Genomic DNA, 27410 nt, shown 5'->3' with positions numbered 1-27410 from the left:
TCCAGACTCTAGTAATTCAAAAGCTCTCAGGCACACAGAGTGAAGCTGCAGAACTAAGCCTCAAAGCAAAGAAAGAAATCTCTTCTACCGAGAACAGATAGCTATGATGCACTCTTCTAAATTGCCTACGACTTCAACAGTGTTGAGCAATTTAAGAGCTAGGGAGGTGGCAGTAGGAAAGGTAGTGTCAGACCCTGTGTAACCTGTACTGAAACTTAACAGCTACTCAGTACATGGCCTTCTCTTATTTACTGGCAATGCAAATAACTGGAGGGTGTTGTTTGCAAAGAAGGAAAGCAACCCAACAAAGCTATCAGTAAAGCTTCATGACTGGAGTGTGACTAGCAAGAGGCATCAAGGTCTGCTGGAATGCTGCTGCTACTTGGATTTACCAGTCATGCAAGACACCTTCAGTTCTGGCAGAACAGGCAGAGTCCCACACCTTCCACCCACTCAGATTCTGCTGAGCATCAAATGGCACATGGGAAATAAATGGCAACTCGGTATGAATTCAGAGTGTTCAGCCCCCTCCTTGGGGAAGGCTGGCTGGTGATACAAACGTCAGAGCTTCAAAATGTTTGGGTTTTACGTCTCTCTTTTCCCAGTACCTTCCACAACACCTCTAAGCAGCACAACGGATATGGATCAGCCAACTACCTCGCAAGATGCATTAGCAAACTGTCCTTCTGGCTCCTCATCCCAAACACACGTGGGGTAAACCAAACTGAACTGAAGCAAGCCAGGAATGGGAGAATGTTCCAAAAATAGGCCCTTTCCACAGCTGGCAAGGAAAGGGAGCAGAAAAGACACGCAGAAGGAGTTGTCATCCTTTGAAATACTACTTGCCCTTTGATGCTGTCACCCCAGCCATTGGAATCAAAGCACAGGCAAGTCAAAATACCCATCTGAAAAAGCAGCTCATAGAAAAGGTGAGAGGCAGCAACTGCCAAGACAAGCCCCATTTGTAGCCCTAGGTGCTTGACAAAAGGGTAAGACATGAAATACCATTCCTTCCATTTGACAGATGATGAGACTGTAAACCACACAAGGCCAAAGCCTGCAGTATGTCTATTTCCAAACCAAAATCTTCTCTCAGGAAGGAGACCAGAGCTGCTCAAGGAGTGCTGAGCTTCAGTTCCGCCTCTCTACGCTTCGCTGCCTTCAGCAACCAGAAATACAAGACTCTGCATATTCTCTCCTTCTTGTTTACATTCCCTGGTAATGTCGGCAGCTTCTTTGTTCCCCTACAGCTAAAATAGCAAGTTAAAGCTTAAAAAAAGAGCAGGCAAATCATAACGCTTCATTAAGGGGTTGCTTTTGCTCCTTTCCTGGTGTTTCTGGAGCACAGCTGGCCTGATGTGCTCAAGAGCCCTGGAGACACTCAGCTCCAGCTCCCACCTACTGCCACAGAGCCAGGTTATGGATCTCTACACCAGTGGCTGACGTTTCTAGGTGGGGGACACTGCAGTTTAGTGGCTGGTTTAGTTAGGCACAAAGGATCTACGTCTTGAAATAGGTTCCACTTGGCTAACCTGAGGTTTTGCCTCCCTGCCTCAGCTTTCCTTGGTGAATACATGTTTCCAGGTAGCCTGGAGATGCCAGTGTAATGATGTCAAGGCTCTTGTCACCAATGTCATTAATTTCCATCACAAAGGCTTAGAGATTAATTTGATTGTTTTAATACTTGTGTCTTCTTTTTGTATGCAAAGAAAGTCAGCCCAGACAGAGGATTTCCCAGTTCAGTAGTTCTTCCACACAGGTGTGTCTGGCCAGGAATTTACTTCAACTGTTACTGCCATAAACAGGACTAACACACAGCTAGGGACACACGTGCTGGAGCAGCACCTCACAGTGTTCCTCTTTGTTTTTAACTCAACAGGGCTCCTGTTGTGCCAGCTGGTTTTATAGATTATTTGTGACATTTCATTAAGTTTCATTTCTTGTTTTGAGGCACTTGCTCACGTCTCAAGTGGCTTCCTCCAGCTACATCTTATCTATACAGCATCATCAGTCATGTCAGAGCAGCTCTGGCTAAACCAGCAAGAGTATTTCTTAGGGCAACACACATTTAACAGGATAACAACAATGTGAAAAGGCTCAACTGAGCTTTGGCTCCGTAAAGTACCCAGAATCACACCTCCAGAGTGTCATGGCCAAGCCTGAATGATACTATCACCACTTCCTGACAGCCGCACTTCGGGGTCTACACTTGCACCTTATTGATGCGACTGCTGCAGACCAGGTTCTTGGCAACTCAGCTGATTTGCAGATGCTGCTAAAAAAGACCCTGATTCCTTCAATATCACAAAACCTGAAACAACATCAAACCCTTCTCATTGCTTGCTGTCCTGTGCACTTTCCAGACAACATCTACAGCATCCAGTCTGAGACATTTCTAGTGCCCCTTTAGCTTCCTACAGCTGGTTTTGTCCTTTGGTGCTCTGGGGTTGTTTGGCATTCACCTGCAAGGACAGTTTTTCTGTATTTCAGTGATATTTAAGTACAAACAACAACAACAGAACCCACCATGTTACCTCTTGTTCCTTTTTGTCCAAACTGTCCAACCAGCAGGACAATATTTCCAAGTTGTCTTCACTAGCAGAGACTGAAGACTTACCAGAACAAATAATAGCTCAATTCTATGTTATTCTGAGGCAGAGGATGAGGTAGGAGGACCAGATTTTTCCAAAATCCAAGCAGTTGTTCAAAGGAAAGAGTGATTTATTTATCTATTTAGAGGTTCTGAATTCCCTAGGACACAAAACTCCCTTCTAGTGCTCTGGTCAACGCAGAACACACGTGTATGGATGCTGCTCTGGCAGACAGATTTCACAGCCACCTTCTTTTGACTCGGGCTTTGGAAGGGAAACGTTAAGCAACAGCAATCAAGGCAGTAGGAGCTAAAAACAACAAACCCTGCAAGAACAAAGCAGCCTCAAGAAGTTCCTTACACGGAAGGAGAGCTTTGCAGATGCTCCCCAGGGAAGAATGCAGCAGGGGAAGCTGTTGCAGCATGCCCAGATGCTCTGCCGCTGCTCACAACCCCTGTGGGTTCCCAGCTCCTGCAGAGCTGGGGCCAGAGCTCAGAGGAATGCTGAGAACACCCTGGGGAGCCCTCACACACAGCTGGAGCCAGACCTGCCTCCCACATCCTCACATGGATGCCTGCGATATGCGAAGTATGCAAATCCCAGCTCTCCCCCAGTAGCAGTTCTCCTGGCTAACACTGCCTCCACCTAAAATGAAGTACATTTTGTTTGGGATTCCCCCCCCCTGCCCCCCTGCCCCCTTTTTTATACCATCAAAAGCTTAAACCAGGGCAATGCAGAGGTTCCTTTTGTCTTCTCTCATCAGAGGCCCCAGTGTTACTACCACTGCTGGGGTAAAGTTTCTGACAGCTAGACTTCCCTCTCTCCACAGATCCAGCTGCTCAACCTGCCTTACACATACTTCCCCAGGCCTCACTAGGCTTCTGCCCATCAAGCCTGGCTTCAACCAGGCACCAGCAGGCCCTGGGCACTGACCCAGCAGCCCCAATTTCTGTGAATAGGCAGCTCACCAGGAAATCATCTGTCACCTGCAAGAAAACCACAAGATCCCTCAACACATAAGGCACCTCATATCCTAAAAGCTGACCCCATATATGTTCCCAAGGCACTTTCTCGGGGAGCTGAATAAAGTGCCTCTTTCATGGGCTGCCACAGACAGGCTCAGTTAGTTCTGAGGCACTAGACATCCACACAGGGCTGGCAGATGTGTCACAGAGCCTCTGCAAGCCCTGTGCCCTCCCAGAAAGGCTGCTGAAGGGCAGGCCCCTGACTCCAGCCAGCTCCTGGTCATCATGCCCACATCTGAACACTTACCATGCACACTAATTCCACATCCCTACTGCTGTTTCTAGCCTGTCACCCAGCCTCACCTCCATGCTCCCCAGAGAATTCAGGGTCTCTCAACGCTCCCTGAGTTCCCTGAACCACAAAGTCTGGCCTCCCAATTTAAACAGATGATTCACAAGCTAATGCATTTTTTCCTTCTCCCTGCAGCAGATGTTCAAATTTCTGCCATTGCACCCTCTGGACTGTAGTTCAGAACAGAGGCAATAAACCACCAAGCATTACAGTCAGAGAAGAGTTTAGCGGTTGACACAAATGAAGACCCCAGACACTGCAAAAACAAACAGTACACAGATAGTCCCTTACACCAACCACTTCCAAGATGTGGGAATTCTATGCCAGGCTACACCATGGTGTCTCTTCAGCTGCTCAGGGGAGCTCAGTCTACCAGAGGGTTTGGTGAAAATGCCCAGGCAGCACTTGTAGGTTTCCAGTCAATAGGCTGAAAGCCTCCCATGTAACTTTGAGCTCTGTTTGCTGCATGGTTAGTGAAGTTTCTCACACAAAGGAAATAGAAGACCCAAAGAAATTATGCTAAAACCAGCAGAAATTCTGTCCCCAGAGAGACAGACGTGGGAACTCTCCCAGCTGTGTATGCAGACTCCTTGAGAACACTTGAATAATAGATATGGGTGTCTTGTGCCTGAGAACTAGTGGGAAAGCCCACAGTGAGGGAGGTCACTTTCATGTTGATAAATCAGCATCCAGACCGTAAAATAGAGCTCCAGAGAAAAAAAACAGGAGTCTGTGTACTAATCCTCTCAGTTACTGCTCTGCAACTGATCTCATTCTCACAGCAACATAGAGAATATCAGCCAACAACACACATTTATTCCGAATATGCATTACAGGGGTAACAATGCAAGCAGAAAGTTGGAGAGCTCCAAACCCAAACTTGATCACTTGGGGCATGTTTGTTAGGAATCCACGGTGTCTGGAACATGCATCCCATCAGGGAAGCCTATGGACATACAGCAGCTATTACAAAGCCATGCTGATACTAAAAGGACAAGTAGTATCTCCCTTACCCAGAGCTTTCCTCGTTTTATTCATTTGTTCCCCGTCTCCTCCACCTAATTAGAACTTGAAGTCTTTTAGGGGAAGAAAACAACAGAAAACCCACTGTCTCAGTAGCAAGACAACAGGCCGTGTCTAGCAGGCAGCAGAGAGCTACAAGACAGTGGTGTAACCATTCCACAGCCTCTTCTTTCAAACTTCTGGTAATTTTCCTTTCTTCCCAGCTCCTCCACCCACACACAATTTACCCAGCACAAGGGAGCTACTCCCTCTCAGCACAAGGGAGCTACTCCCTCTCACCACATACATCCAACTTTCTTCCTCCTGTCACCACAGTTGCCACCACAGACTGTCCAAAGGCTGCTGCCCTTTCCCAAAACCTCTGGATTATATTTTTTCCACCAATTACCCAGGGATTTCCAAGTTACTGTTTCCAAAACAACTGTTTCAGACCTAGCCCTACCAAGAAGTAGATTTGAATTCTCCCACAGGGTCACCCAGTGACCAACCCTGACAGAGGTTCTCAGCTCTTCAACTGATGCTACAGCTGTGCAAAAGGCCATTTGGTGCTGTTACACCATTACACCGTGTCAGCTCCCACCAGAAGTAAAAGGTGCCTTCCCAGGAAGTATAAACAGAATTTAGTGCCTGGAAAATCAGGGTGTTTCTCAAGAAACCAAATCCAGTGCTCTTACCTTTCTCTTTTTCTTGGTATCTTGCCTGAGGACAAAGAAGGCAAAGGCCTCCTGAGCACTGGGAAAAATCTCCTGGATTATGCCCCTAGACTTCCTTTCCATTTTTCTTCCCAGTCTGTTTGGCTTCCTTTACCACGTGGGTGGAGGTGTCTGTCTTATCTTAAATGCCACGATCTACTTTCACAGTCCTGCCCCCACAAGCATCTGAACTTAAATCCATCAGCACAGATCACAGCAACCTAGTTACTGCAAATCAAAGCTGTCACTGTCACTCTCATTCTCAGGGTGGAAGAGACAATCAGACAGTTGACATTTACTCTTTAGCTCACAGGATAAAACAGAACCCAAGACACAATATCTCTTCTGCAGCTCTGCAAAGACACTGATCCCACGCTACCCTGCAAAAACCCCCCTGCCAGGCCCAGGTCCCTTCTGCCCTAACTCCACAGGCAGGAGCGAGCTGCCCAGCTGCACCCATGCTTTCCTCTCCATCCCTGTGCCTTCCTGCTCCTCAATCCCCTCATCAGCAACGGAGGTCACCCCAGGGTGCAGGACACACTGCAACAAGAGCACTCTTCTACCAGGGGTGGTTTGTGATCACGTACTTTCTTACTCAGGGGCACATGCCTCTGCCAGTGACAGAGCCTCAGTGCACTGCAAAGCAAGAACACATTTAAAGTTCCCTTTTAAGGCAGTTTGAAAGTAAGAAGCTGCCATCATGTCACAGGCAGAACTACATGGACTATTATTATGTGTTCTGAAGACCACCTCTGAAAACCCTCAAATCCCAGCATCACACATTTACTGGCAACAGATCTCCAGTTTGGACTCTGCTGCAAAAAGCTCCCAGAAAAGGAGTTTTTCCCTAATGCTCCGTTCTGAGGAGGTCGTGTGGCTGCAGGTACAAAATGAGAGCATTAAAGGGACTGGCACTCAGAAAAAATGGTTAAAAACATTCAAAACCAAGGTTCCTGGCAATAGGAATGTAAAGGGGAGATCCTCTTGAGTAATCACAGGCTACTAGACTGAAGTGAGTTCCCACCTAGAAGTGTAAAACACCTGCACAGACAGAACCATGTTACAGCCAAGGCGATGTCCAGGGCTGCAGCAGCCCACAGGAAGAGCTGCTCCTGAGACACCAATCAACAGCTGATTTGTCCTACAGCATCTACACTGGCTCCAGTGTGGGGACATGCCCGTTCCGTGGTCTGACCAACACAAGGCACGTTGCCTTTCCTTTGCACGACTTGACTACACGGGTCACTGAGAAACCACAAGAAACTGCCTCACTGTTGCTCAGTAAAACTGCTTTATTCAGCATATTACAACAAATCACAGCCTGAAGAGCCCTCACACTGGAACAGAAGAGCCTGCTGCACTGGGCAAACTGGGTACCCAGAAGACAGAACCGCAGCTAGAAAGTTCCCTTCATCGGTACTCAGGGCCCAGCCAGCTCTGGCAACGCGGCTGTTCTCATCACAGAATGGGACAAGATGAAAGTATCAAGCTCTCTTGAACTGCTCCAGGCTTGGGGCAGAGTGAAAGCTCTCCTGGTGAGGCCATACCTCAAATACTGGGTCCAGTTCTGGGCCCCTCACTACGAGGACATTGAGAGGCTGGAGTGTGTCCAGAGCTGGGCAACAGAGATATTCAAAAGGCCCTAGATGAGGTGATGAGGGACATGGGTCAGTTTAGTGATGGGCTTGGCAGGGTGAGGTGAGAGGCTGGATTCAAGCTTAAAAAGGTCTTTTCCAAGACAGCTCTTCAGCACTGTGTTGCCTGCAAATTTAAGCAGCAGGATACTAAATCCCTCTTTCAGATTGTTAAACACAGCAGGCAGAATGTTCACCAGCCCTCGCATGACCTGAGACATCCTCTCCCGGCCCATCACATCTCAGCTGATGGTAAATGGATGTGACACCAGAGCCATCCCACCAGATTTCCTCCCTAATTTAAAGAAGATTCAGTGCTATTTCTCTGTGCTAGTTACTTGCTATGCTGCCATATCACTTTATAAAGCCCAGTTGAAGCTGGCAAAAGAGTGAGGAGTGTAGCAGAAACTGAACTAGGCCATCGAGAAGGGTGGAACTTCTGACAAGCTTTATTAGACAAAGATGCTTTTCTGGCATTCGCCCCATCTCCTTTCTCCCACCTCATGCACTCTTGCTGCTGATTACACAGAACCCCACTACTCTGCTCAGCCATTTCGTTTCCATATTTGCCTCTATTTTACGCTGACAGGAACAGAAGAACGAACACCTTTATTGTACGGATCTGTCTGCAAGCCGCTCTCTCACGTCATCCCCTGCATTTACAACTGCATCTTCTTGCCCTGTTCTTCCCCTCCCAGTACATCAGAGGCATATTAATTCAGTTCTCTTAACATCTACAGACAGAAAGCACCTGCAGTGGGGGAGAAAGCAGTTAAGTTCTCTCATCTTCAGTTCTTTTCACTGAATTGCCTCTTCTTTCAGAATCCACAGTTTTGTTAGAAGTGCATTTGAAGAAAAGCCCTAAGTTTGCTACTAGCTATTTCCAAGTCATCAAATTCATTAATCCAAACAGGAAGCAAGGGAAATAAAACTCTGCTTTCTCCCTCATGTTGTTCCCCTTCTCTTACTCCACAATAATTATATATCATAGAATGGTTTCAGCTGGCAGAGCCCTTTCAGCCCATGGAGTGCAGCCTGTCCCAGCCCCACCACCCACCAGCCCATTGCCCCCAGTGCAACACCCACCCGGCTCTGAAACCCCTCCAGGGCTGGTGACTCCAGCAGCTCCCTGGGCAGGCAGTGGCTTAAAATGCTTTTATCCCACTAAATATTATGGCCAGGATTTATTCATTCCATTTTTTGCTGCCCTTATCGTTCTCTTCCCAGTCTTAGAATAGCGATTGTCCTGAAACTGGAAAGCATGACCGAGGAACAGTTCCTCCTCCAACTAACTGAACATTTTATCAGCCCCTCAAGAAACCAGGCTGGTTGTGGCTTCCTGCATTCTTTAGTTCGCAGCATTCAGATTTACAGATTCACTCCTTCTCCCCCCTGCTTCCACTGTAATACTGAATATTTCATTTCTCTCCTCGCTACCAGAGAATGTGTTTGGAGACGAGGATGCAGAAACTCACACGTCTCAAAACCAACCACACACACAGAGTAGCTAAGTTTAACTGCAAACTGCAGAGCCTGTGCAACTAGAGCTGGTTGCACAGTGACTCAGACACTAACCTCTAAAGGAGACAGCTGGCAGATTTGCATAGCTGGGGCTGCTGGTGCATTTGCAGACATGGGAAAAAGAGAGAGGATAAACCAGAGTGACCATAGCGACCTGCAGCCCAGCCACCCTGTGCTTTCTGTCCATCTCACCTGAGGCACGGGGCACCCAGAGCTCCACTTTTGCTTAGCACAGGTTCAGCTGAGCAGTTAATGTTTAGGACTCTCCATCCTCACTGAATTTTATGGAGAGATGTGTGCTCTACAGAAATAAGCAGATCAGAGCAGACCTGGAGATTGCTGGTTAAAATACACTGAGTATTAAAATACACAGCACCTTCAGCAGCCACCACACTCCTGGAAGGCCATCCACAGTTGCTGTTTGCAGACAGGAGTGAAACACCTCCCTTCCTCAGCACACCAAGTACCCTGTGTTTACAGAGGAAACTGTACTTCTGCTCCTCCTTGATGCCCTGAGGGACAGCTTATCTCTGGCCCAGGCCTGCCATCTCTCTCAGGAAGAGCTAGGAAATTCCTCCAGCCCTCTCTGGCCCTTTGTCCCAGTGCAGGAGGGTGACTCACCACTCCTGGCTGCTCCCAGTAGCGCCCAGAGCACGGGATGGCCGTGACCTAAGCCAGCATTGCTTTGCAAAGCCACCTGAATTATGCTTTGTGCAAACCCGCAAGAGAAGTCCTTGTGGGCCACTGCAAAGATTAAGGCCTGTGAACACTTCAGCTTAGGCATACAACAATATCTCTTCAAAACACACCTTTCCCTTCCTACTCACCAGCTCAATACACACAGCACTAGCAGCACTCCTCAGGACACGGCTTCATGCAACCGGCTGCCTTTTCTGCTACATGTCCTCCAGCCATGCTCACACAGTCAAGCCAAGGGGCTCCTATTTTGGACATTGGGTCAGCTACTAATTCTAGGGCCAATACACAGCAGAAGAGGTTGCACAAAGCACTTTTGCCTCTCTCTGGGAGGCAAACAAGACAACTCCCTTTGTTCTCTTTTCCCAAGGACCAGCTGACCAACCAGCCAGGGCTGACCCATCATTCCATCACCCAGCTGATGGAACTGGAGAGGAGGTAGTGACCATAGGGATTTTCCACCAGAGCACAGCATATATAGAGCCTTAGTGCAAGTTTCCAGCACAAGCAACATCAGAAAAGGAAATTAGTGAAAACCAAAGATGAACTGAATATTGATCTGAGGTGAGGGGCAATGCAACAGAATTACAAGAGCCAGGAGTTAAGTTTTCTTAGAGGAATTCTTGCTTTTAAACAAGATCTTATAAAAATATGACCATTTTTCTAAGGAACTGCCCTGAAATCTCATGCCTGGGCACTGAAAGTGGGTTTTTTGGTACCACGAGAGGTTTGAAAGGGAGACAGTGAATAGGGTATACGTGTGCCTTTGGTTGAAATACACAAGACAAACCAGTATGATTACCTTCACTCCTTCCTTCAGGATGCTTCTCTAGCACACAGGTGTGACACAGACCCTTTAACTTTTCCATTAGTAAACGCTCAGCCACTCCAAATCAGCATGAAAGAATGTTATCAGTGACAACTTCCTACCTGCCAGTAAACAACCACCTTCCTTGCAACAGCAACAAGCCACTTTTAACACCAGCCCTTCAGGATCCACGTGCAGGGGGAGGAAAAAAAGGCAGATAGCCAGAAAGCCGGCAAAATCTCCTCCCCTCAGAACCTGGGAGCTGTGGTAATCCCCTTTTTGAAATGCTAATGTCATTACAACCATGAGGACAAGCTGCAGGGCTGGGTGACAGGCCTTACACAGACGATTGAAGCTCCCCAAAGCTCCCTAGCCCATCACGCTTGACAGGAGCTGCAGCTGCCATCCATCCATCCATCCATCCATCCCACCCTCCCGAGGAGCAGGGGTGGAAAGATCAAGCTGATGAACTGATGTGTGTGGGGTGAGGGCCCCGGGTGCAGCAGCCGCACACGCTGTGTTATCCACACACACACACAGAGGCTCCTGAGGACAAAAGTGGGCTTGGGGAAGGCTTCAAAACAGGCAAAGCTGAAAGGTTCCCCAACTGCTCACTTGCCACTGAGAGTAAAAATCCTTACAGCAGGTCATTAAGCTGGGTATAACAGCTCAAAGAAACCCATCAATGACAACATAACTGTGCTGACGGGCGCAGGAACAGGCTCAGTCCCGGGGAGGAACCATCTCATGGAGAAAGCTGCTCCAAAGGCATGGCAGTGCAGGCAAGTTCCCTGCAGAAGCAACTGGAGTTAGCTGCTGTGGAGAGGCTGCATACCAGACCAGCACCACGAGTTTCACACTGGTACTGTAAAAGCTCACAGATGGTTACCAGAGAGCTTTCTAGCTTTGTTTTCAAGGTAGTGTTCCGCTTTCCTTGCCTTCAGTCCCAGTCTGGGAGAATCACCAGAGGAAACCCAGTTTGAGTAACGATTCTGTTTGAAACAGTACAGGACCTGCAGCAAAGCAGGAGTGTTTTCTATAACTTACTGTTTCCTGCCACCTCTCAGAGAGCCTCCCACCACATGAGACCATCACCACAGCAGCAGAGAAGTAAATCAAGGTTAAGTTTTAGACTAGGTGAAATACAAGTTCACTGAAAAAGCAAGCTGCAGACAAACAACATTTGCCATTCACAAACACTGCTGTGTTTACAGTGATTCCCACTTGACTGCAAAGCTACTCTAACACCACAGAAATAACACATGGCTGGCTACACCTCAAATCCTGAGCCTGCAGAATTCAAAGATGCTCTTTTGGTACCCTGCTGTTCAATTCCTTGGCTTCTGCTTCCCCTGAAATGCTTCTTCTCACAGCAAGTAGATAAGACAGACCACTCTGAATCATCACCCTTACAGCAGTCACCAAGGGACACCAGGATGGTGGTGAGTCAGACCCTGGACTGAAGTTTACAAATACCCTCTCCTGGAGAACAAACGGTGCTGTTCAGCACCTTTCATCCCCTCTGCAGTTAAGCTCCTACCAGTTTCTGTCTTTCTCATACTATCCCAAGAAGTTAGGGCAAGTTGTACCACACAACCCTTGAGTTATTTCCCAAAACAGCTCATTTTCCTCCTAGCAACTGTGATCAGGAATTGAAAGACTCTTAATACTAGGTGTGTGTGATCCCAGGGGTGAAGTTCAAGCATTGGATAAAACTCCAGGACGTAGAGGATCCCATCATCTCTCCCATCTCTCAGGACCAAAATTTGGTAGGAGGTAAAATTCCCCTCCTACACCTTTAGATACTTCATTATGAATCCATTTCCCTCAGAGTCTGTTTCTGGGGGGTTTTGTGGGGTTTTTGTTAGTTTGGGGTATTTTTAGAGGAGAGGAAAAAGTTCACACTGAGCAGAACAGAGTTTGACAAAGATTTATGCAACATTTGCTCTATTTAGAACAGATACACAGCCCAATACACTTCCCAGTTCCCCCCAGTGTTACACATATCCACAACATGCACACAGGAAAGGTTTTAGACTTCTTCTGAGCCCAGGAAACGGACAGCGGGAATATCCAATGGAATACACCCAGTCATGCCCTGTGAGGAGACCATCGCCTTTCTTGGTTAGAGACAACCAAAGTTCTTTTGGCCTCTGCTTGCCCTCTCTGTCCTCTCCATCCTCTCTGGCAGCCTCCCAAACCTCTCACAAGCTGCATCTCTCTCTGCATTTTAATGAAGGTTTATTCTATATGTTTTTTCTTGAGTCGTTTGAAGTTAAATGCTACCAAAGGCTCAGGGATCCCCTCGAGCACAGTGAAGCATGCAAAGCTGCTCTCCCTCTCTCAAACTGAAGGCAGTCCTCTTTCCCTGACACAGGGACAGAAGTGGAAATGGAGCACGGAGATGGAGCTCAGCCTGTCCAACACAATATAACATGAATCCTACCTAGCTTGTTGCCACTTACACCAACCAGTAAAACATCACACTCATTTCTCACAGTACAGCAGTGAATGTGTCTACTCACAGGCAGCTCCTTTGGATTTGCTGAGCCAACCTGCAACAGACAAAAGCAAAATTCAGCATTACTCTTATGCTTGCTTTAATTCATCCTTCAGCCTTTAGAACTGGTTAAAACTCCATGTGTTGTGTGGCTTCTTGAGACCCCTGTTACTGCCTTCAAACCAGCTGCTTAAATAGCACTGCCTGGATCAGTGTACTAATAGTGTGAATATCACAGTGTAATTCTGGGCCCATTTGCTTCCATTGCAGCCTGGCCATTATTCCATTCTGCTCTTGCTAACCTCTCTAAAGAGACTGGAAAGAGGAATTCCACCTGAAACTGCTCCCCTTTCTCTCCACAGGGAACTGCCCCCTTCTCAAGCTGACCCTGGGATTTCTCCAAACCAGCACTTTCAGGGTGGAATTGGGGTCCTCTGTTCATGCACAACACATGGCCACGTCTCTGTCTGGCCACCCAGTCTCACAGCGCCTTGCTTTTCATGACTACTGAATTCACTCCTAGCTGTATAACACCTTCCTTTCAGCTGCATCATCAGACACAGAGGAAACCTCTGCTTTGCACAGATTCCCAAAGAACAGGAACAAGTCTGAACCTGCTCAGGGACTGGGGTGCACTCTGACAAGCTGCTCTGTGCAATGCAAACACCAGCAGTAACCAGGCGCTTCTGTGCAGAATAACCTTGGCACTGAAAGGGCCTTAGAACAGCAAGCAGGAGACTGGCTGCATTTGCCTCAGACACAACACACAGGAACAAAGTCGTTTCAGTTTATTCAAGCTCGGTTTATCACTTCAGTTTTTAGGATGGCCACTGAAGAGCAGCTTTACAGCATTTCACACGTGACCAGCCAACAAGAAAATGGGGCTGTGTCTAAACCTAAATGGACTTGGATTCACTGAGCCTGCATGATTGTTAATTTGTAAAGGTCAATGTTTGAGCACTCTCCTTTATGGGTATTGATATTTGCTTAACTCAGGGTGTTTAATACTTCTGCCAACAACTTTACTTGCACGTCCCAGGCGCGGGTGATGCTACTACCAATAACGAAAGGCCCAGCCTGTATTTTGATAGGTTTCTGACAGAGCTACTTACCAATCCAAGAGAGATCACACCATTTGGAACACAAGTGATAGGAAGATTTCAGAGTACTTCAGGAGACCACATGTTAAAATGTAATCAACAACTTGTTCTGATCTGCTGATGTCCTTCCAAAAGCAGCGGGACAGGGAGACCATTGTGAATGAGATACAAACACAAGGCCATCGAGAGCTGGGAATAACCTTAAGCCAGAGATGGGAGGGACAGAAGGGGAAATAAAATCTCACAGTGACAAAGAAAGGATGGACAAGTGTTATCTGTAGAAGAGCAGACAGTATGATTGTTACTGCTCCTTCCCAACACTCAAACTCCCCACCTCTCTTAGTAAGCACCCCATCTCTCAATTACCTTCCAGAAGAACCTTCAGAGAAAACAGAAGAGACAGAGCTAAGCCTCAGAATTCCAGGCCCTTACTTTCCAAGTCTCCTCACCTGCTTGTTCCTTCATTCCTCAGCTAATCTTGGAGAACTTGCCAGACAGGGAAGAAGGCACAACAGTAACAAAGCTCAACAATGTATTTCTGAACAGCACTTGACTTTCCCTAAATCCTCCTCTTCTGACACAGCTCCACTGCCTGCCCAGCACCAAATGCTGCACTTGTTCTGTGTTATGTGCAGCAGTTATTTTTACATTCATGGATATGTCCCTGTGAAAAGAAAGCAGTGTCCCCACATTCTGCAGTGTTCCCAGTGACTCAGCAACTTATCTCACGACACTCCAGGATATTCTCACTGACTGCTTGAGACAAAGCGCTGGGGATTGTTCTTAAAGATCTCTGCATAAATAAAACCCATTTATTACCAGAGGACAGACCAGCTGCTTGCTGACTGGAAAGGAGTCTGCCCTCTGCATTAACCACGTGGCAACAAGAACACACTCCTGCCCCCGGCGTGAACGTCTCTCTAAGCCTCCTGGAACTCGAGCACTAGAATCTCTAAAGAGCAAGATTATTGCAATACAATACACATCATATGTTTTCCAACATCTGAATCACCAGCTTTGCTTTCTCGCTCAGCTCTCAGCCAGCCATTGTCTCCACACTTGTCTGTCTCTTTATGAGACCATTCTTCCTCTGGCTTCTGTGGCAATGGCGAGCCTGTCGCATCGGCCTCACGTGTAGGATCAGCGAGACACTCGACACAATCTCTCGCTTCACGTTAACGTCGCTGTGCTCTGCCTGCTCTGAGTGACTGTGCTATGTAAAACAATGAAGTGAGGACGGTGGGGTGGTTGGGGGATGCTGATGATTTTCCAAGGGCCTTGCCAGCGTTCTTTGTCTCTCCATCTGGCGCTCTGCTCCTGGGCTGACTCGCTCATTACCGTTCCTCGTGGCTGCTGTGCTGCTGCAGGTGCAGCTCTCTGGGCCCATGACGCACCACGGAGCGTCCCCAGCCCTCCCAGCAACTGGCATTTGGGTGGCCACCTCCCAGGCTCAGAAAACCTGTGTGTGGAGGCACTCCCCAGTGAGCCCTTCCCCTCCCCCAGGATTTTTTCCTCTGCTATGATCTTGGGTCTCCTCTCCACATGCACTCACTTTCTCACTTCCCCTGCAGGAAAAGGTTCATGCCGAGCCTCCATAATCCTACTGAGCTCATGATCTGCCTTGATCACTTTACCACAGCTGGTTTCAGGTCCCCAAGCAAAAGGAACACAGAAATGGAAACAAGGCAGAACCACTCTCAGCACTTCTGACATGATTAACTGCCACGCGCCTTTGCTCATGTGACTGGACACCTCAAAAGTGGTATGAAAAGGCTTGCCAGTGTTGTGGCTGCCTCTCTGGGAGGTGTATCTGACAGGCCTACGTATGAAATGAGGCAGTGACACTATCACCCACAGCAGCAACACCAGCAAGAATTGCTGAAGACAGACAGACAGCTGCTCTGGGACTGACTTCCCTCAAAGTTCTGTACAAGAGTACACACAGCTACTCCTTCTATCCCATGCCACTCACCATTGGGCATCTCTTTGCAGACAAAAACTACATCATGGCTAGTCTGAGAGAAGACACGTAGTGGGTAAACACACACATATCATGTGCTGCCTTGTAAGTGTCTGATCGTATTTTCTTCTTCCAGCCATTGCTAAAGGCAGCTCTCCTCATCTCTGCTGACATTTTACACATCATCCCACTGCACTTCTATTTAAGTTATTCATTACACTTGTCCATCAGATAAACATCAAGAAGTTAGAAAGGGAAGAGGGGAAAAGCTGCAAAGAGGATCTAAGAGGGGTGCAGTTAGGGGGTGCTGAGGCATGGGAAGAGAGCACACAAAGAAGCACTCAACAGGCTCATCAGCTGTGCAAAGAGCTGAAGGACAGCCTGTACCTCCAAAACTGCTTCACAAAAGCAGCTGCTACAGGGCATACAGATAAAAGCGTCTGTATGACAATTACACTACAGCAAAGAGCAGGGACCATGTTTGAGATGGTCCACTCCAGTGCCCCCACAATGAAGGGATGAGAATGGAAGGGAGAAAAGGCTGAGGGGAATGAAAATGACAGCGTAAAGGACAAGCACCTAGGTATTAATATGCAAGACTGGCTCAGTTCAGACACTGCCCTCTGTTTAACAAGCAGCAATGGAATTTATCCTGGGAGCACCTCCATCAACCATCACCAGCCTCCCCACAAAAAGCATATGCAAAGGTTTCACTTACCTGAGGCCTGTGCTTCCAAGACAAAGGTACCAAAGATAACTAGCAGAAGAAATAACCCACGGCTTGTCAAGGCAAGAGACGGTCCCGTGCTGCTCTTTGGTGCTACCATTCCATGGCACATCTTTTACCCACCAAAGTTGCTTTGTTAAGAAAAAATCCTGAAGGATGTGGCTGATGAGGAGCAGCTCAGTCTGCAAAGACAAAGGAAGAAGCGGTAAGTGTTGAGCCAAACACCTGCAGCATCTAGGGAGGGGAGGAGAAGGGGAAATTCAGAAACAAACAAGGGCAACCTTTTGCATGGTCCAGCACTTGGGAACCTTAACAAGTATTCATAGTTCACAAGGTAACAGGAGCAGAAAAGGCAATCTCCTGCATACAGAGTACTAGGAGGAGATGCGTTCTAGAGACCAGAATCTTTCACTCACCTTCTAATATTTCAGGTGTGAAGACTGCCTAGCTAACAATTAATTTGAGCTTTTCCTTTCAAGACAACCCCCAGGACACAGCATCTGGAGAACTTGTTTCAAACTAACTTCAAGAGGCCTGTCCCTCCTACAGCACCAGCTCTCAGAGGTCTCCAGGACACAGCACACTGCACTAGGCAGCCAGGATAAATAAACCCAACGCTTCTTCAGCCAGCTGCAGAGGCACAGCGAACCTGACAGCCAGCTGGCAGGCAAACACAGGCTTAGGAGCAGGAATGTAAACCAGCTTGCAAACCTCAGGTAGAATGTTCTGACAGCAAGGAGCGCAGCAATTAACATTGCAGGATGTGACACTGCTCATACCAGAGGACTGAGGGATTCAGCTGTAACCCGTCAGGCACTGCCACAGCACAGCCAGGCTCGCACATAAGCACACAAAGCACAGGTGAGAAACCAAGATGGCACAAAGCTGAACCCCTATTTTTAATGAAGGAAAGAGACCCAGGAGAACACATCCCACCAACCAACCTAGTGTGGTTTTAGCCTGCAAGACCTCCAAGAGTAACTTTGGAGCTGGATGAGTAATCATGCCATGTGTAACCTCAATGCTCCTGAAACAGTTGTGACTCAGAATCTGTATGGACTGGTTTGAAAAGGAGAGAATGAGGATAAATACAACTGAGGGAAGGAGTTAAAGCAACAAAGAAACCCACCCAAAAAACCCAACTCAACCAACTAAAAAACACCCAGCCAGAAAACCACAGCCACATGTCAACACTGGCAGCACGCTGTTCTGTACACACACACTGGGAGCTCTCAGGGGGGAAAAAGACCTGCAGAAATCAGTTTCTTTGCAGCTGACCACAGGAATACTTTTAATTTCCCATGGAAATTCAAACTGGGTAACTCCAAACAAATTGCAGAGGCCCAGAGGCAGGTATTGCACTTTTTCTTTCCCTGCAAGAACAGATGAGGCACATGGGTTAGTGCTCCCACTCCTAGGGAAGGATTGAAGACTTCCAGATCCTTAAGTACTGAAGTCAGCACACCAGCCCTGACCAGAGAAACACACAAACAGCCACAACTCCCGTTTCCAGTTACTCAGGCAAGGGAACGAGCTGCATTAGGAGACAGAATATCTGTCATTAACCGTGGAAATCGTGCCAGTGACAAGAGGGTTTCCTTAGCTCAGTGTCACTACTTTGCTCATACTTACTCCACAAAAGGGCTAGCTTTCAAATTTGTGTCTTTCAAGCCAATTAGTGTCTACCAAAGAAGTCTTTGTCTGCACACACCCCCGCCTTGAAATGTCATTTCACGATGACATTTAAACTGCCATGTGCGAGTCTGGAGCTGATGCTACAATAAACTCTGTGTCTGCCCCCTTTCTTTCTTGCTTCAGCTGGGGAGGGAGGGAGAGAAATGAGTCTATCCCACCCTGTGTCTATAGAACAGACATAAGGATGTCTCCTATCTTCCACAGATGAGGAGCCAATACTTTGCTCAGGTTACCACCATGCAGAAGGAGTGAGGATGCTGCCACTCACCTGCTAGAATTCCTTCAGTAACAGTTACAACATGGAATGAAAGAGTACTCCTCTGAGAAGAAATCCAAGCCAGCTAGTCCGTACATCTGCCCTCTCAAGTCAGAGCTCTCACACGGATTGTAAGCTCACAGTCCACTGGAAGACACCAACATCTGGCCTAGAGTGCAGGACAGCAGCTGGTGTCTCTTCTCCGCGTCCCTGCTCTGCACTGAATCACAGCTCTGACAAAGGGCCCTTCTGATTACAGCAAAACAGGTCTGTCCTACCCATCCCAGTGTAATGAAGCCTCATTAGTCTAACAAACTCTGCAAGTCTTGCCAAGGTATCCTTTCAAGGTGGCCTTCCCTAGCCTTGGAACAGTGCTTGCCAGGCGACCTGTCAGTGGCCAGAAGCAGAGGCAGGGGAGCTGGCAGGCAATTATGACAGATTTGCTGAGCACCTGAGGTGTGCTCCCTTACCCCAGAGGCGTTTCCTCTCCCAGAGATGGCTCAGTTCTGGCCTCTGAACAGCCACCAACTTCAAGACACCTAAAAGAAGGATATCTTTTGGGGCAATCAATTATTGCTTATGCTGGAATGGCTGACAGATTGCTCCAAAGCACAGCACTTCCACTCTTGCTTTCTTCTTAGGTCAGGCACAGTTTCTTCGTCCCTTTTCAGCTGCCAAGTCACTTGAGCCCCAGGTTTCCAGGGATCCTGGCTGTCAAAGGCAGGGGGCTGCCCCACTGAATCGCTGCTGCTATGCCCACAGGAACATCCCACTGAGCTGGTTTAGCTGGGTGTGGGATTTGAAGCAGCCACAAAGGCAACAAAACCATTTAGTGGAAGACAGCATTGATAAACCCCTCAGACCTGTTAGGAGACAATGGGCTGAGGTACCAGCTCCCTGGTAGGATCCTCCCTCAGGCTCCAGACAAGTTGCAAAACCTTATCCCAGCCTGGACTCTTCCCTCACAAAACTAAAAGATGAAAGACATCCTGGCTAGATAAGTTATCCTTTCTTCCCAGGGGAGAGCTGGTGGCTAGGAAGCTGTTTAGACAGCCATCCAATCCTCTGAAAGCTGACTGTTGTTTCAGCACATTCTTTATTACCTACAGAGCAGGGAGAAGCAGCTTTCATAACAACTCCTCAGGCCTCCACCTCCAGAAGTTAACTCAAGTGCATTGCAGAGCACACACGTGTGTCAGAGACATACTGTCAGGGTGCATGTGAATCCCAGGGAGTCCCTGCTTACACACAGAAAGGAACACGATGGTTTCTTTAGCAGATCCCAGAAACGATGAGGCACAAGCCCACAGCAGCAGGAGCACATGGAGCAAGGACACTTGAGACTCATTTCACATGCCACAGCCCAGGCTGAAGGGCTGTGGGAGGATTCAGTTTAAACAGAGATGTTTTCAAAGATAACATTTAGCACAGCCATCAGTTCCCATAAATACAGCAAGGGTGTATTCTCTCTTCTCTGTTAACAGGAGTATTTTGGCTTTCTTTTTAATACACACTTTGCAAACACCTCCTAAATATGGATAAGCAAATAAACCATCAGCTATGGCCACAAGAAAATAAATGGGCCTCCACTGCCACAAAGTCAATAGCCACACACTGTCTCAGGGAACGCCAGGAACTCGCTGCTCCCGGGTTACAGCCTCCCCTGGCTCTCCCCTTCCTTCAAGTCCTGCCATCAAGCAGCCTTTAGTATCAGCTTTAGCATCAGTCCCTCAGTCCCCCTCGTTGCACAGCCAGGCCTGCTCACACAACAAGCAGCAGTTTGCTTCCGTGTGAAGCCCCTGAAGCAGGGATCAGCTCCCACCAAAGGCAAGCAGGTCAGATTTCCTGCTCAGGGGTCAGTTCCAAAGGCAATGGAAATGGCAGGAGTTTTTCTAAGCTAAGCTGGTTGGGGACCTCTGCCATTATTTCCCCGTCCTTCAGCAGCTGCCAGCTCACATCCCTTCGTAAGCATTTTCCCAGCACTGTGACTCATGTTCTGATTTGTCTCCATTGGGTCACAGGAGGACTCCTGGGTCCCTGTGGAAAAGTGGCCTTTGCAATGTCACATGCTCAGGACACGAAAGACAACCAGATTTGGGCAGTTCTGGTGCATCAAGGTCACGGAACATCACGGGGGTGGATGGGACAGTGTGAGGCTTTCCAGTTGCTCAAGATGCCTGGCAAAGCCATGTCCTGTGTCACCACTGGGGGTAAACAGGTCTGGAACCTGGATCCTTCACAGCTTGTGCAGTACATTTGGAATGCTCCTGGCTTGCTTCAACCACCATACTTGAAACTTGCCAATAGAAAAATAGTTATCCTTGAGCACATCATAAACCTCTATTTCATCCACACAGCTTCCTCCTCACAGAACACTACCCTGAAATTGTTTTCTGCCTCTGGAATGCACAGGGCAAAGGTCTGGTCAGTGGGACGAGCCACGGGGGTGTGTGCACAGCTCACCTTCTGGGATACTATGCACAAGGACTGGTCATGGTGCACAGGCAAACCAATGGGAGCAGTCTGGTTCAGAGGATTCAACCTTCACCCTTGGTTGCTGGTTTTGCTATGTCCTTATTTGTCTGCTTGCAACGAGCAGTCAAGCTTCAAAGCAAAAAAGTCTTGGCTGCTCATTCAGAAAAGTTGCAGAAAAATCAAGTCTGAGTGCCAGCAGAGGAAAGAAATCCCTAATTCCACTCATTTTCTGTAGCTAACCCAGTTTAATTGGAAGCTTGTAGAAACAGAACTGTATTTTTACCATCTTGGGATAACTTCACAGTCGAATTAAACTGTTCAGCTGAACTAGACACAAACAACAAGGAGAAAGTCAAGTCACCTGCAGGCAGGCTGGAAAAACCTCAGGCATCTGACTTTGAGCACAGCCAGCTCCCAGCTCCCCAGGATAAGTGGAAAAGGTGGCAGAGGGAGGAAGGAAACGAGCAAAGCTAAACAACCCACGGAACACTCCCCACCACCTCCAGCAAACAGATGATCTAGAACATGTGTTTGGTAGTTCTGGTTTACACCTTTGTTCTTGATTCTAACAAGGCAGATCTGTGCATAGCAGTGGCACAGTGTAAAGCACAGGGCTCAAGTGCACAGATGCCCTGCTACAGAGAGCAATCACTAGGGCACACCAAGCTGACACTAGGATCAGCAAACATCCTCCTGCAAACCAAGGCCTGACTGCAACCTGCAGTGGGACTCACGTGGCTGGGTTTCCTTCCTCATTCCCCACCTGCACCAAAAAAGGGTTTGGCCAAATACAGCTGTTTTCTCACATAAATGTCTTGCTTTAGCTTTCACCTCCTCTGCTGGTGAAGGTTTCTAAAACATCGGTGCAGCTGTTAGTGAGGCAGAAGATGCCACTGGTAAGTCTGACAGCCCCAGGTAACATTGGCTCCCCCAAAAAGTCACAGCATTTCACTTGAAACTTCTTCTGTTTACTTGAGAGGAGGAAAACAAGAGATCAAAATCCAATTGTCCTTCCCAATAAGGAAGCAGAAGCTAGTTATAGACAGGCTGTGAACCTGAAGGAAGGCAAAGCAGGGTGGAGAGCTGGACAGGTAAAACACACATAGCTGCAACAGGTCAGGTTTCTGTGCTGTTACAAAAGTGTTTACAGCAATGGGGTCACAACAGCAGTGAACACAAACCAGCTATAGAAAACAAACAGTGCTGGACCTGCTTGAAGGGATTTGTTCTTGAAGCTTACTGGCACGTCTGCCCCCTGTGTGGGAAAGCATGCTCCCTCTCCCCAGTCCATGCATCCCACACGCAATCTTGCCCAGCTTGGTTGATTCTTTTTAAATATCTCTTTATTTGGAAAAGCCTTCCCTTTCACAACTATTGTTTCAGCCCTGTCCCCCTGCTGCACTGCCTCAGAAAGGCCAGGCCTCATACTTTCAGCTTTAATCAGTGCAAGAGCACATTTACACGGGGCCATATGCAGAAAATGTTCCAGAATGCTTTCCAAAAATAATAAAGTCCTAAAAAAGAAAACTCACAGTAAACTGAAATGGCTCCAGGGAAGGGGAATAAAGGAAAGCCATGCAGAGGCAAAACCTCTTGAAACCACACAGAAGCTTGAAATGCTCCTTTTGGTAAGAGGAGAGTCCTGTGTGCAGCTCAGGTCCCTCCTAGGTCCAGGATGCTCTTCTCATTTCTGCAGCTGTGCAATCTGTTTCAGGGAAGGCACCACAAGGCCCTCATACAGTAAAGGCTAATTACATGACCCCTCACTCCTAGAACGTGCTTCTCCCCCTCCTTACCACTCCTGCTCTCGCTTCAGCTAAAAGCACCAGCCTGCAGCACAGCCGTTTGAAGGGAACATCACTTGGGAGACCTTTTTCCTATCAAAGCCCTCTGTGTATAAACTTCAGTGAACCATCCTGACATGTCAATAAGGAGCTGTAAGAGAAGACAGAGGTGCTCCTGTGCTTATTCCCAGAAGCACAGCTGGGACACACAACTCTAGCTTAGAATGGTCCAGTTCCCCAGACACAAGAACGTGCACTCACCCTCTTCCAAGAGGTGATGACAACTGTTGCACTGCTTATTATTTGTATCACTGTTTATATATAAAGGTCTCTGTACATATAAAGGCGTGCTGTGATATCAGAAGCTTCCAGGGTAACAAATCCTTGCTGATGGGATGTCTGTCAGCACAAAGGTTCTTTCAAAGATAAACACACACAAACTCTGAGAAATAACCACTGTCCCTTAAACCCTCCAATGACTCCATCTTCCAACACCCCAGTGTACCTCTGACCCAAGGCACAAAGCTAAAAACCAGTTTCAAATGCTGGTTCTGACTTCAAGGCTGCCTTTGGGGCTCTAGCACAGCAGGGAAAGGCTCCAGTGGATCTCAGTGAGGTGGGGAGGAAAGCAAGCCTCCAAAAGGCCTCAGTACCACGGCTCAGGTTTGGATCTCCCAGCTCACTATTTCCCTTTGCTCTTTCTTTTTTGGTAGCAGCAACATCAGTAGATGTTTCTTATTGCTTTTCCTATGTAGGATGTGGTAACATCACAGATGCCACAAACTCTCCCAGTGGCACTGGGCACCTTTCACTGCACAGAGCCCAGCCACATCACTCTTGCCAGTGTGCCACTGAAACAGGAGAACTCCTTGCAACCAGAACTGGAGGATTAGCACATCACCTCCACACAGGAGTTCCTGTGCCACCTACTCTAGGTGGTGCTGCTCTGGCAGGGGGTTGCACTGGATGAGCTTTCCAGGTCCCTTCCTGTGATTCCGTGACCCACACTTGTGATGCCACAGGCAAGGGCAGCAGCAGAAGGTGACCCTGGCAGGCTCCTCAGCTGGGCACCCTCCCCAGCCACAGCCCACCCCAGTGCTCAGCCTCAGGCTTTCAGGCTCTAGGCAAAGTGCCATAAACTCAAAAGTCAATATTCCAGGGATGAGAGGAGGGGAGGTGGGAAATAGGAAACCTAACAGTTTCCTTTCTTTTAAATCACTCTCACAATTACCAGCTCACAGAGAGCACAGGTCACTATGCAGAAGACCCTCCCCAGCCTTTTCTTTCTAACTGGCTTCCCTTACCAGGCTGTGCTTAATTTGATTTTCTAACAAGGGATCAATTGTAATTATATTCTGATTTGAGCAGCAGCAGCCAGGAGCACCAAGGCAGAGGCACTCCAAGAAGGATCCCTGCTCCTTCCGAGTCACGAGGGGATGTATCCACACACAGCATGAGGAGGCTGAGCACTTCGGCAGAATCTCCAGAACCCTTTCTAACAGGGTGGCAAACCAGGTACCTGACACCATTCAAAGGCTGAGCACTCTGGATGCCAGAATTGAGCGGCCAGGAAGGATTGTGCAGAAGCAAACCTGGAACAAATAAAACCTGTACGTTGATCTCAACAGATGGCCCGTTGAAGCTTCTGCTCCCCTCTCACTTGACTCAGTGACACAGGCCCTTCACAAAGCACGGTTAGTAGTGAAAAAAATCATTTGTTTTGCAGAAAAAATGCTCTAGACTCAACCCTTCCCCTAAATCAGGGCTCCAAGCATCCTGGTTTCCACACAGAATAAAAGCTGGGTGAGAGTGCTCCATGAGAGCCAAAGGCAACACAGGCTTGACTAGTTAGAGGAAGTCAAATGATACCAAAGATAAAAGTGGGAGAAAAAGCTGTACAAAGCAGGACAGCAAGAGTCAGCAACTTGCTCTGGCACTAAATCTTAGTGTCATGCAACAGTGAGAAAGGCCATGAAGTGGTGCTGCACACAGCCACGAACCACACACATACCAATGCCAGGTCAGGAGGAGACACACACACAAATCAGAGGATCCAGGTTATTTGACCTTCTGCTCCACACCTTGCATTTTTCACTAGACCACCCAGGACTGCACAAGCACAGATAGGTTTTGTTCTGTCTGACTCAAAACTCCAGGGAAAGCCCTCCCAACGATCAGATTCCCTCTCAGTACTCACATGTGCAAAGACAAACCCTGGATAAAGCTGCAGGTAATGCCTCTGTAGCACTGGGACCAGAAGCAAGAGGTGAAGCATCCTGACAGTGAGCTGAAGGGAATGCACACTGCCTGCTGTGCCTCAGCCAAGCACAGCACTCCTCTGTGCTGCTGCCCTCCTGGCTCTACTGACAGTCCTCCACCAGCTACCAGGCAAGCATCCAGGAAACATGAGCAAGAAGAGGAAGAGAATACAGAGCCTTCACTGGATTTCTGCATTTTGTTACTTGTGCAGCTTGTTTGTATTCAGATGTCAACCTGCTAGGCACACGAGCACCAAGGACACCACAGATGCTGCTCCGGGTACCTTTTCCCTCACACTCCCCTTGCACACACAGAGCTGAGAAGTGAAGGATCCTTCCTCAGTCCCCCTAAAAAGGGCATTTTGGAGCACGATCTGCAGGGCAGGGAACAGCTCTGTGGAGGCACCAGCAGCCAAGTGAATAGCCCATGCACTTGGGAAACAGGTCACTGTGCTTTGCTGCGAGTGTTGATTCCTCTCCAAGCTCCCTGTGTGAGTACACTCAAGCAATCAAGCTGTTTGTTAAGAAGAGCCATTCCAGCACAGAATTCCCAGTGACCTCTCCTCAGCTTACAGGAAGAAACTCAGCAGCTCCAGTTGCAAGTGCCTTTAAAGGAAGACTCACGTGGGGGTTGCTTTTTCCCCAGACATTTTGCAAATAAATAAGAAGGTCTTGCCACAGACAGTAATTCTCCAGCAAGCTGCTGCTTCTGGAGACAAGGTTCCCTCAGAGTGATTTGATTAAATAAAGGATATTAGAATTAGTATAAAGCAAGCTAGTTTGTAAGCTAGCCTTTTCTTTCTACCTGCAACACAGTGCTCCAAGCAGCAGCACAAACATCAGCTACAGGAGCTTACGGGCTATGTAATAGAATAAACTATGACGTCAAACCCAAGCTGTGAGATGAAGATTTAAAACAACTTTCAACAGCAGAGGATTTTTCTTGTTCATTTAATCCATTTTCCAGTGGGTTTCTCAAAGAGATTTCACCCAATTCCTTGATTACCGTGCTCCTAAATGGAATTTGCTTTCCCTGTTTTGTCACTCTGACACACAATTTTGTCTCCGGAGAGTCAGCAGCCGTCCTCACCAAAGCTGCTCTCCTTTTGCCTTTGCCTGCTGCAAACAACGGACCAAATCCATTCACTCCACCTTCCAGTGTCACAAGCTTCCTCTTCTCTAAGGCCAAACATTTTCATTAAAAAACACAGGCACAAGTGTTAGTTCCCACAAATGCTACACGTGTGGAGGAAAACAAGCAGTCCTCCCGACCCCAGAAACTTGCTCAACAGTACCCAGGCATCTCTTGAACAGACAATAGCAAGTAATAGTAAAGTAACAGCACTGGAACAACACAGTAAAAGAAACAGAGCCACCACTTAGGTTAAGGCATGCTTCTCAAAAAAGATCACATGTACCTTCCAGAAAGGTGTGAGCACCGACACATTGGCAGCTGTCCCACATGCACATGTCAACTGAGCTCCTCCTTCTCATCCACAAGGAAAACAAACAAACAAAGCACCTTATGTGGAGTTTCCAGAAAGGATCCTTGCAGAGGAACTGACCACTAACAGGTTTTTTTAAGCTAACCTCACTTCCCTAAATGCACTGAGAAATAACTGTTTAAAACAAACCAAAACCCTCCAGACCAACGGATGCCACCTGTAGCTTCACCTGTACAGACTGTATTGTCAATGTCATGTACAGCAGCAGCCAGGAGTGGGTCTCTCATTTCCAACTGCCCAGGCTTCCATCAGCATCTTTAAAAAGGCCATCTCCAAGCTTCACTTTGTGGCAAGACTGGCCTCTGCCTGCTTCTATGCACATTAAAGCTCCCCTAGAACTGCTTTTCTGGGTGAGCCGAACACGATATTTAACAGCTGTAAGCAAAAGTCAGTTCTGGACAGCAAACTATCTTCTTTGTCTCCCTTGGCACTTCAGGATCTACTCTCCTCATGAAGCAGAGTCACTGTTTCAAACTCAGAGGGAACTGGGGGGAGGACAAAGAGAAGCCCACACTGTGGAAAATAAACATCTCCATTAAGGCTCCACAGGATGCTATAGGGCACGCTGAGGAAACCACCCTCCTTACAGCTGCTACAGAGCACAATAGGTACGAGCAGCCCTTTTTCCCAGCAGTCACATCCCCTTCCTCCACCTCTAGCAACATTCCTGCAGCCTCCAGCTCCCTCTCCAGCTCCCCCACCGCCTCCACTCATGCTCAGAGGAGCTGGAGTGCAGTGCTGGGAATCGCTGCAGAGGCTGCTTCTCACCACCCTGCAAAGGGAAAAAAGCCCAGGGAAAAGCTACTCCCAGGCCTTTGGAAAGGCAAGATCACCTGCTGGTGAGCACAGAGCCCGGCAACTTGCTTCT

The 27410-nt window shown here is 48.0% G+C and overlaps 1 protein-coding gene across 4 annotated transcripts in view; it reads right to left on the bottom strand.

Annotated features, from left to right (window-relative positions):
* SUSD6 (sushi domain containing 6) overlaps positions 1-27410 on the bottom strand; it is a 65852-nt gene that overhangs the window by 21191 nt on the left and 17251 nt on the right. For all 4 annotated transcript variants that reach the window (XM_061997917.1, XM_061997916.1, XM_061997918.1 and 1 more), the window contains 2 exons: positions 16561-16751; positions 12808-12837 (listed from right to left, as the gene is read on the bottom strand). In XM_061997917.1, coding sequence (XP_061853901.1) covers positions 12808-12837; positions 16561-16681 — 151 coding nt within the window. In that variant the 5' untranslated portion in view covers positions 16682-16751. The remainder of the gene's footprint in view (positions 1-12807; positions 12838-16560; positions 16752-27410) is intronic.

Source organism: Colius striatus, chromosome 6 (assembly GCF_028858725.1).
Source record: "Colius striatus isolate bColStr4 chromosome 6, bColStr4.1.hap1, whole genome shotgun sequence".
Classification (NCBI taxonomy): domain Eukaryota; kingdom Metazoa; phylum Chordata; class Aves; order Coliiformes; family Coliidae; genus Colius; species Colius striatus.
The sequence above is the reverse complement of the archived record's forward strand: the minus strand, read 5'-3'. Positions and strand labels throughout refer to the sequence as shown.